At 39.8% G+C, this 11,432-nt stretch overlaps 1 protein-coding gene across 2 annotated transcripts in view; it reads left to right on the plus strand.

Annotated features, from left to right (window-relative positions):
• The window catches only part of PEAK1 (pseudopodium enriched atypical kinase 1), a 113,664-nt gene extending 105,983 nt beyond the window's left edge, over nucleotides 1–7,681 (plus strand). For both annotated transcript variants that reach the window (XM_051628463.1, XM_051628464.1), the window contains one exon: nucleotides 298–7,681. In XM_051628463.1, the coding sequence (XP_051484423.1) occupies nucleotides 298–1,434 (1,137 nt within the window). In that variant the 3' untranslated portion in view covers nucleotides 1,435–7,681. The remainder of the gene's footprint in view (nucleotides 1–297) is intronic.
• The last annotated feature ends 3,751 nt before the right edge of the window (nucleotides 7,682–11,432 follow it).

Consider the following 11,432-nt stretch of genomic DNA (forward strand, 5'->3'; position numbering starts at 1 on the left):
CCTGCTGGCCATGCTTCATGTGATGCAGCCCAGGACATGGTTGGCTTTCTGGGCTGCCAGCTCATGTTGAGCTTCTCATCAACCAACGGTCCCACTGTTGTTTACTATCCAGTGGAAACTGTTCTGTGCTTTAAGATACTATGCCAAGGTCAGTTCAGTAAAAAATTTTTCAGTGCTTGTGTTCAGGGCCAGACTGTGGCTATCTATGAAAAAAATGCATATTAAAAAAAAAAGGAAGATACAGAATTTACAAATTTAAGTTATTTTATGTCTCTTTTGTTTATTTTGTTCCCCCAGATTTGTAAGAGCAAAGCAAAGGAATCCCAGCAGTATTATCACAGCCTTTCTATCCGGCAGAGTCTGGCTATCAACTTTAACATCCAACAGGACTGTGGCCATTTTCTTGCTGAAGTGCCAGTTCGTCTCCTTCCATGGGAGGATGCTGATGCACCAGAGATGGAGGAAGAAGAGGAAAAAGAGCCTGAGCAGAAGAACAGAGATACTCTTTCCAATACAGAGGCTTCACAGAAAGACAGCTCAGGCACCATCAGCAAGCCACGCAGCCGTGTCGTGGTCATCACACGGGAGGTTCCGTACTTAACAGTGGCTGATTTTGTGCGGGAATCTGCACCTCGCCATGCAAAAAGCCCAGATTTGTATGAGAGGCAAGTCTGTCTGCTCCTTCTACAGCTGTGTTTGGGCCTGGAGCACCTGAAACCCTATCATATCACACACTGTGATCTGCGATTAGAGAACCTGCTGCTGGTTCATTCCAGACCAGGAGGCAGCCCTCTGAGCTCTGAGTCCACAGAACCCAGTCCCAGCACAGCTTGTCCAGCCAGATTAATAGTGAGCAATTTCTCCCAGGCCAAGCAGAAGAGTCATATGGTGGATCCTGAGGTCCTACGGGATCAGTCCCGCCTGGCTCCAGAAATCATCACTGCAACACAGTACAAAAAGTGTGACGAGTTCCAAACTGGTATCCTTATCTATGAAATGCTGCACTTACCCAATCCCTTTGATGAGAATCCAGAGCTGAAAGAGAAGGAGTATACTCGTGCTGATCTCCCCAAGATTCCTTGCCGTTCTCTCTACTCTCAAGGGCTTCAACAGCTGGCCAGCTGCCTGCTGAATCCCAACCCTTCAGAGAGGATCCTAATATCGGAAGCCAAGGGAATCCTTCAGTGTTTGCTTTGGGGCCCACGTGAGGACTTGTTCCATGCTCTAAGTACATCTTCCAACCCCTCGCGGAGAGATGCTGTACTTCAGAACTGGCTGGATATAAAAAGGACGCTGCTGATGATCAAGTTTGCAGAGAAGTCCTTTGACAGGGACTGTGGAGTTATTCTGGAAGACTGGCTTTGTTGTCAATATCTGGCTTTTGCCACTGTAGACTCACTTCGTCGCATTGTGAGAATCATGCAGCAGCACTAGTTAGCAGAGCCTGTTGCTTTTCATGAAGCACCCCCCACCTCCACCCTAGCCCTCACTCCAGCCTGCCCTGGGGCTCACACTTTGTACAAGTGTTAGAAAATAGCCTAGATATCAAAGCCAGCAACTCTGAGCAAATAGATTCTAATAGGAGGAATTGTATCCTGTACCCAATACGATAGAAACTTTACTTTTTTGCCAGACCTCTTAGGGATTGATGTACATGACTGTATTTGGATCAGACAATATGTAACTTGATTAATATCTGGCTGAAAAGAAGAGCAAACTTTGATACCACTATTTATACCACTGCAGTAAACAAATTGCCCTCCTCTTCTGGGTAGTTTCTGTCATTTCCATATGTAGCATTGGTTAGTGAATAGCAGTGACCATAAGCAGAGATGGTTTAGTTATCAATGTGAGATGAATGATCCACCATGCCACAAAACACTCATTCGCTTATGTTCCACATACCACACAATTTTCTCTCAGCTTAGTCCCCCACAAGCGAGCTGGACTCCTCTTTCCTTTGGTCTCAACCAAACAAATTCTGGTCTTTCTTTTACACTTTATGCCTTCTTTTTTTCCCTCCCTAGATGTGGTTATCCTGCTGACTGTGCCAAGTATCAGTGGGCAGTAAGCATCTGTGTTCAGTCCTCTTCCCTCCTTCTCTGACTCATTGCCTACCCATATCCTTTCCAACCACAGATCCATGATTTCAACAATGCCGCCTTAATCAGACTATTACCCTTAGCTTAAGTCCTCTGGAGTAAGAAGCAGAATATGCACACTTTGTCTATCCCATTTCCTACATGGTATTCACTAGTCTGGACTGTTGGTGCACTCCACCTTTATACGAGAACAACACAACACATGGTGGGCAACTGAAATTCCCCTTCCATCATAAAAGGCACTAAAGCCTGACTTGAAGTGGATAAGACATAACCTTCTCTGACAATCACTGCTATGAATCGGGGATGAAAATAACAGCCACCTCTTCTATTTTTTTTTTTTTTGTTTGTTTGCTCTTGTCACTTGTGCCATATTGCAAAGTGGGACTGAAATTGGCTCTGTTGGTATGTTGGCAAGAGATAGATATGTTTAGAGCTTGTCTGTGTGTAGCTAACAGGCCACATGGAGATGATTTTCCTGCAGACACAGCTCTCTGAAGGGTAGAAACAAGGGGGCAAAAACACAGTTATTTAATTACTGAGGGAGCTGTTAAGTTTGGCAGCCATAACTAACAGTATCGTGATCCATTTTTCCCACAGCGGTGTTTGGCTGCCTATCTCTTGTCTGCTGTAACTAGTGTTTTCTAATGTTGCTATAGACGACGCCCTAAAGATGGAATGTTGTAAGAATAGCTCAAAGAGCATAGCAAACAGTTTTGGACTGGAGCAGGAATTAGTAAGTATTAAAGAGAGAACATTTTTTAAAATTCAACCTGAAGGAGCTTTTCACTTTTAGAGGCCATTGCTGACTTCCTTCCCTGACCTAACAGCTATTTCCTATGGAACTCTGGAGTTGTACAGGCAGTATCTTTGCTCAGTATTGCTAGGCTCTGAATTGTTTCCTGAATCACTCTGAAGTATTGATCTGGATGCAGGGAAAAAGTGATACCGGATATTCTAACCCGGGTGATGGAAAGCAGACAGCCCTAGTTATGAGCCTGTGCTTCTTTCCTATGGATCTATGTGCAATTCTTGTATGTATTATTAAAGCTGTACATTACAGTGTTCACTTTACACACCAGCCTTTACCTGATGCTAAATCTGCAGCCCCTTCCTTTATTTCCCTGGCACATAAACGCACAGATACCCCTGTGTTCTTTTTATGGATTGATGTTTCATTTTAATTGTTAAAACTGTGAGGAATCAATTCACTTCAGCCTTGAAACAAACAGCCACTTTATACAGCATATGCATGCTTGGACCAGATGCATGGAAACTGAACAAACAGTCCTGCAGGCTTAAAGTCAGCAAAACTAGCTCTGGATCCATGCTGTACATTTGGAGGGGTTGAAATGTCTATATTATTCTTCTCTGGCATCTATCAGAGCTACGCTGAATAGTGTGTGGAAGCCTACATCGATTGTGCCGTAGTATATAGACTGTCTTTGTGACCTTTCTAAAGATTTTTTTGAAACTTCTGATTATTATTCTTGTGTTTGATTCACCTGTATCAGTGAAGGATCAGGCAAGGATAAGGATAATATATTTTAATGTGATATAATTTTTTTTTTTCTTTCTCTTTTTGGCAAAAAGGTTAGGATGCTGGCATTGCAGAAAGAGGACAATGCATTAAAAGCCCAAGTGCAATGTATGTAGTTGAGGTACTTCCACTACATCGGGAAAGAAAGTGTCTACACTACTGCTGAGCAGCTCGTAGAAGAACCTTTACAAAGAATCACACGTTCAATGCAGCCCTGCTTTATCTGGACACAGGAGGGCAATGCTCTCATAGATGAAATACACCGAGCATGACAAGTCACTCGCATAGTATCTGCTAGCTAGCTATTAGTCACAATGGTTGAGCTACAAATAAGGCTTCTTGTTCTCCGTGGTCTGGTTTTGTGTTTCGTAGTGCATGTGAGCACATACCTTCTCAGCTAACTCACATAGGCTGTACAAGCAATTTTGGACCACTTGCCATGGCAGTGGGCTCACTTCTTGAAGCTGGTAGGTGGTTCCGTGTTCATGGACACGTGTTCTCAATGTCACTTTCATGTCAACACGCACATGAAAAGTTGAATTTTGAATGTTTTACAACCATACGTATTTAATGCAGCTGGTTATCTCTAGTTGTCTAATTTCAGTTTGTATCTTTTGTGATGAACCAATACTCATTTTAGCTCTGCAGTGTAATCAAGCATGGATAGATGTTCACTACCAATCTCTTTCTTGTGCAGCACTGGGTAAACTTTAGCAATTTATAATGTTGTGTGTTTCTTTAAAAAAGAAAGAATGGTAAAAGTAGTCGAACACAATCTGGCCTGAGCTATTCCTTGGGGAGCTTGAGGCTGAATTTGCAGATATGCCCGTAACTGATGACTGTAACTGTGTTTGTGGTGATTCTCCATCCTGGCAACAGACTGTGCAACATAAATATCTGAGAATGTATGCATTAAACTTGATTGTAAGCAAATCCTAAGAATGCTACAGCATAATTGCTAAGCAAAAGGAAAAAAACCCGCTCTGTCTGTATCTGGGATCCTGTGTATGACAGGAACAAAACCCCTGGCTGTGCATGGTATAAACTTGAATACGTGCACAGATCTTGAATTATTTTTTTGGTTTTTTTTAGCAATGTCGCACTTTCAGTTGAGCTCAAGAAATAGGAAGAGCTGCAAATCTAAGATAGCAGTATTGACTGTAAATATATATTTTTCTATTAATAAAAGCTGTCATTCAAATATTTTTAACATTAACTCTAGAGATTTTTCCAGCGGAAACTAATTTCTGGAAAAATCAAAGTGCTTGTTTGAAGAATTGTGATGAGTGGTTTCTGATCCTATTAGAGCCATTAAAAACCTCTCTAATCTTACAGAGAGAGCACAGTGATTGGATTCACAATATTTAGTGCCTTGTCAAAAAACTGAAATGTAGCTGGTCAGTTGGTGGAAATCTTACTTTTTTCATAATTGCCCTAGAAATAATACTGGCCACATTAAGATGCAAAAGACTTTACAAATAAAATGCTTTACTTTGATATGATAATGAGTTGATCTACTCAGTGAGAGTTGGTTTTGGAGTTTGTGAGCAAGTTCCTTTGAGTTGTTTGTAGTACAGCATAAACCTGAAGTAACAAATTTGTGGACTTCCAAATTTGCATCTGCACATGGAGAATAATAGTGGATAACAAGTCAATTGGTCTAGACTGACCACACCATGGAAAGAAGCCTATTGCTTTGACAATCTACTGCAGGCACTCAGCTTCTAGGAGACGAGGAATCGGATTAGTCTGGAAGAAGTGGTGAAGGTAAGATGTACTGCTCCTGCTTTAGGTAGTGGATGTGCTGCACACCATACCATATGGTGTGAAATGCAAATCTCTGTTAAAGCAGGAGTTCTAAAAAACTGCTCCTGAGATGTTAAGGAGAATGGTTTTGTTTTGTATTTTTTAAATGGGAATTACTTATTCACTAATTATCTTTCAAACCTCAGCTCTGATCGAGTCAGTATGCATAACCAGGTGAATATAAAAAGAATCTACTAGTGAAAACTTGTCTACAAATTTTCAGGAATAAGGGAATCCAGACTTTTTATGCTGGAGCCCGTGGAATGTTCAAATATAGAAGCCTGGTCTCACTTCAGTATTCAGACACTATGAAATCAGTAACTCAAGACAGGATATCATGTTGCTGGCTCTCAGACAAGAATGCCTCTAGCATTTACAGAAATGTTCCACCTTAAATATTTTTTGCTCCACACATCCCATCAGCACCCATGAGCTATTAACTGATCATCTTTACGTTTTAACACAGGGGAATTCCCACATTAATTAGAGAGAAAAATACATTCTTTAAATAAATCACATCTGTTAGGATTCAGCTACTTGGAGAATTAATTCAGCAGCTTCACACTCTAGGTCCTTAACCTTAGCAGGTAAAAATAGTCTTTGCTGCTGAGATAAAATGTGTCTGTTTCCCAATTCTTGTGCTGAGATGCCCTGCTTAAATTAATTTTTTTTTTTGTTTGTAATAGCAATTAAATTCATATGTAAATATAAATTAAATGTTCCTGGTTTTATTTAAATATAACTTTTCTGGGGGATAGAATAGAAACTGAATCAGACCTTTCCATGCACTTTCCCCCTTTTCCCAAATAGGAAGTAAGCTGTTTCTCTGTAGAAACAGTACATGACCATTATTCTCTTTGTGACTAGGCCATCTATTTTACTCTGATATTGCAGAGGTAGTGTTGGTTCTGCCAAATCTCCCATAAAACCTAGAGCACAATCAGAGCCCTTCAGTCCACATAGAGAGGGATTGAGGATGATTCAGTTATGCAGGAAGATAACATCAAAGAAGTGCAGAGCATAATTTTAAATACCTCTATAAAAACATACCTGTGGAAATATTGTCAATGGTCATCTGAATTCCGAACACTCCAAGGGAGAAATACACAATAAATACTGTTCAGAAGAAATATTGGGGAGAAATTTCTTCAGGACACGCTCAACTCCAAAAGGAGGAGCAGTCTTTCCCACTGCCGTGTTGCATAGAGTTTCTAGTAGACATTTGTACAGATTTTCTTTTTCACCTGGATGCAGTATTAGAAAGATGGTGATTTTGAACAGATGTAGAATGTAATTTGAATAATTTCCTGTAAATCTCCTTGCATTGGTGCTCCACTCAGCATTTAGTTGGAAACCACAGAATGCTTTCAGATCAAGTAGAGTTGCCAGTGAGAAATGAAATGCTCAACTTATCTGTACATAAGCATTTTGCCACTCTACAGATTTTAAGAATTTGGTTTGTACTTCAGATGATAAAGATTTTTTTTTTTTCCCATGAATCCAAGGGGAAGATTTCAGGGATTTAGGAGAGGTTAGAACTCTTTTTATACGGAGGAAGTATTTGTTCATATATATATACATACATATATATAGGAGTGCGAGTGGGCGTGTTTTACTATATATATGTATGTATATTAATTTTTGTATCCCAAAAGTATTCTTTGCCCCTTTTTGCTTGAAAATATATATATTATATATTGTATATATAATATATATTTAAGAGTGTATAAATTTGAATATAGTCATTTCATAAATAACACCTCTTCAAAAATCAAAATTTCTGTTTCTTTGTCCTTTGACTTGTTGGTATTAGAAGGTTTTGCAGTTGAAATCTTTGGGTTTTTTTCTTTTAAAACTTAATTATGCTGAGCATTTAAGAATATGTTCATGTTTTTAATAAAAGGGGTGAATTTATTTTTAAATTAAAGATTCCAAAATTGGTGGACTTTTGTAAATGGGATTTCTTTAGATCCCTTGAATAAGGGATTTTTTCTTAATTTTTTTAATTTCAACTCCATTCTTGTGGGTAATTTGTATTTGGAATTCCTGGTTGCATTGTTTTATCTGGTGCTTCATATTGATATTTACACGTTTTTATATAAATACGTATATAAACTTCAAGCCTTCCTTTGTGATCAGGGGCAGTTACACTCTGGTTTGCTGTGGTACTTTGCTGTGTACTCTGTGGCATTCATGTTACTGTGTAAATAAACTAGTTTTATTACACGCAAAATCAGACTTGCAGTTGTCTCATTTTTCTCTCTTCCTAGGCAATTGGACAAAGTGTGTGTTTCTGAGGAAGATGCACATGCCAAGTCCAGCAAAAGATTTTACTACAAGAACAGCTGACTGGTTTGCAGCAGCAGCTAGTGTGCAAGTGTGGCAGGTGAAACTTCAGTTGGTGAGACCAATACTCAGCACCTCCAGCCATGCCACCACAGTGGTCAGGAATCCCAGCTGCAGGAATTGCCAGTGCTTGGGACAACACGCCACCTCCCACCTCTGTTTTCACCAGAAGTCTCACCATGGCTGACACTGTTTCAGCTCCATCTGGACAAGTGGCAGCAACAGCCCAAAAATAAACTGGCCACCAGCAGCTGCTGTTGATTGAACTACTGTCTTGTAAGGCTGCTTTGGAGAGAAGTTACTTGACACATTAATGAAAACAGAGACAGCCTGATGTCCACACTGGGGCAACCATTATCACAAAAAGGAGCTGAGCCAAAGTTAGCAATTTTCTTAGCATGGACAGGGCTTAAATGACCTGCTGTGAAAGAATATGATGCCTCAAGTAGAATTTTTATATGCTGTGACAAAGCAGGATGCTTCTAAGGCAGTCATCTGCAGTGGAATTCATTCTGATCTATTACCTTGAAGCATATAGTCTGAAGAAGTTCTGTGAAAAACAGATGGGATCATATGCATCTTCTGTGATCATGCAGCCACGCTCCAGTGGCACTGAGATCAAACACCTCCATTTTGTACCCAGATTTGATACATAGCAATGGTGGCTACAGATGTTAATTTATTAGCACAGAACAGATGACACCATATACATTGGAGTGATGCTGTGCTTCTGCATGACAATCACACTGCTCACAAATGCTCTTTAAAAAAAAAAAAAAAGGCACTCCAAGGGCTCTATTCCAACCCAAGGCTTTCTATGATTGCACAGGTATGTCATCAATTTCAACATGTCCAGAATTAGTCTATAGTGTAACTGTTACAGGCCTCTCACATTTATTCCTCAAACACTGTTTCAAAGCCTATCAAAACCAGTTTAAGCTATTGTCCTCACCCTTTTTAAAAATCTAAAGCTAACTGAGTCCAGGGGTGTCAGTAAATATGCAACACATTTAGCAGCCTGACAAATATTTTGGCTTTGCCAGGGTAATCCCTGTTCACTTCAACAAAGTGCCATGGACTTAGCTAAACAGAGTTATATTATGCCATTTGTCAGTGGCAGCTACCACTCTGGAGGGGAAAGATGTGCAAAAATAGACTGAAACCATGATAATTATACTAATTTAACTAAAATCTGTTTGAAATTAATTTAGTAATGTCAGTGCAAATTCTCATTCTGTCAATACTCTCCCACTGGGCAGAGCCTGTCACCTGTGGCTGATGCCACTGGCTGTGTATCTTAAAGGCTTGTACCAGCCACTGGCAAAAATAACTTTTCCATAATATTTTCTTTAATTTTGTGCATCTTTGTAAGGCTCTCTTCTGTTCTATTTTCCCCCCTTTTTTTTTTTTTCTCCTTTGATTCTTTTCCAAGTTTTCCCTGCTAGATATTAACTAAATTCCAGCTCACCGTGTGTGTTAATCAGATTATCTGCTAATACTTGCCTAAAGCAGTCAACATTGATTAAAAGAAAGGCTGGCCATTATGTTATTTTTAATACAAATTATTTAGGTCCTGAGGCTGAGATTGAATTAAAGGAAAGATCAAATTAATAAGCCATTGAATTAAATTAAAAACATCTGATTACAGTATTTCCCACATCTTCAAACAGCCAAAAGAAGGCAGTGGTATGGCTGTGAATTTATGTTATCCCATGAAGATGTATGAAGAACAGCTTGTTTCAACTACATCTGGGAAGTGGGCCTTATCATAGATCTAGCTGGGTAAGTATAATGTCATAGCAAAAGATTCTACCTGAACACCAGCCACAAAGTCACTGCTAATTTTTCACTTCATACAATGTAGGCTAGATTTGTGAAGCATTATCTGTTCACCCACACCCTCCCACAGACACATGCATACACAATCACTAGATTAGAGAATTGGAGACATGGGAGCACACAATCCCTGGAAGCAAAGCTGTATGCCACTTTTTGGATACAGGCAAACTTAATACAGTCGTTCAGTTATTAAGATTGTTTTTTAATAATTTTATCTTATTACATTTCCCAAAGTGTCCTAATGATGGGTATAATGTGAAAATACTTCACTGGTTTCTGATTTTCTGCATTTGTATGCATTTATTAGTCCTAAATAGCACAGAGAATTATGATTTTAAGCTTACGCTCTACAGGGAGCAATCTGTGGGCTCAGGACATTCTCTGGACTAACCTGAGCTCCTGAGTTTTAAAAGTGGTCTTTCTAATCCTACTAATCATCGATAATCCCATTGCTATTTCTGCCATGAATCTGGCTTCATCACCAAAGTGCTTGTGTTGTACTGCATTGCAGTCATTTTAGTGAGAGTTTAAACAGCTTTTGAGAAATATTTTAACTGACTTTGATTGATTATTATCTCCTGATCATAAATGCTAATTACATAGCTGAGAAGATTGGTTTGTCTTTATTGCCTTATTTTCACTTAGAAATGCAGAAAATTAGATTTTTTTATTATTTCAATGAATTTCCTTGGTACTTTGACCCAGTGAGTGCAGAGAAAAGATTATTCCTTCTGGTGTGGTTAAGTGTGAGAGCCTGCTTTACAAAAGCCATAAGCAAATCAAGACAAAAATCTTGGCATCCTAAAGCTGTGACCTAATTATATCCTTCATTGCATTTCCTCCTCTCTCCAAAACATGGTAAGTTCAAAATATCTGCCCTTATGCAGAACAGTTATTTCTACTCAAATTGGTCATTTAAAGAATAAAGGCCCTAACTACGTATAGCCCTCTGAAACACAAAACAGCCATAGTGCTTACGCGGGCAGTGCACAGCTGGCTTCTGGAATGCTTTACAGCTCTGGAAAAGGCCTTCCTTGTGGTAAATGTGGCTGTGTTTTACATCAAAGACAATGACTTTTCTCTATTGGTTTGAAAAACCAATTGCAATTACAGTCAGGAAAAATGCCCGAGTTCAGCCTGAAACTCGCTGGACTCCAAACTGAAAACAGCAGATCTCTGGCTTGGCAGCAGTTTGCATGCACATGAAGACTTTGGATGGAGACGTGCCTTTTGTAAAGAGGCATCTCTTGTCCGTGGAGATCTGAACATAAGAGACCTCCACTGAGGGCCAGAGAACTATGCTGATTCAGAACATCTCAGAAGCCCAGTTTATGGCATGGAGATGAAAGATATGAAAGGAACAGCTGTAACATTCTTACATATGTGCTGAGTGTGTCAGATGGTAAAACAGCATGCCCATGAGCCTAGGAACCCCTACACAGTTATATGACTTAACTATAAATTTAAATCAGAAGCTAGAAGCTCTTAATAAAAAGGCAGCAGATCCCTAGCAAAGCTATCCTATGGTGGGACCCACTCTTGGAGGTACCAAGGTACACTGGCTGGGCACCCTGCAACCATTTGCCTCAGTACCTATACCACACAAAGTGAGGTGAGCAAAGGATCTGCAGTGAGCAAAAGGCTTACAGTGAACAGAAATCTTCACATGCCACACATCAATATTGCCTTGTCTCAATGTTCTGGTTGTTCAGAATGGAAAAGGGTAAGAAACACAACCTGACCAGGCTGGCACTGTGTTCCTTATACTATCTGTCCTCAACACCAGCCTGCTATTTGCC

This window comes from Apus apus, chromosome 10 (assembly GCF_020740795.1).
Source record: "Apus apus isolate bApuApu2 chromosome 10, bApuApu2.pri.cur, whole genome shotgun sequence".
Taxonomy (NCBI): Eukaryota; Metazoa; Chordata; class Aves; order Apodiformes; family Apodidae; genus Apus; species Apus apus.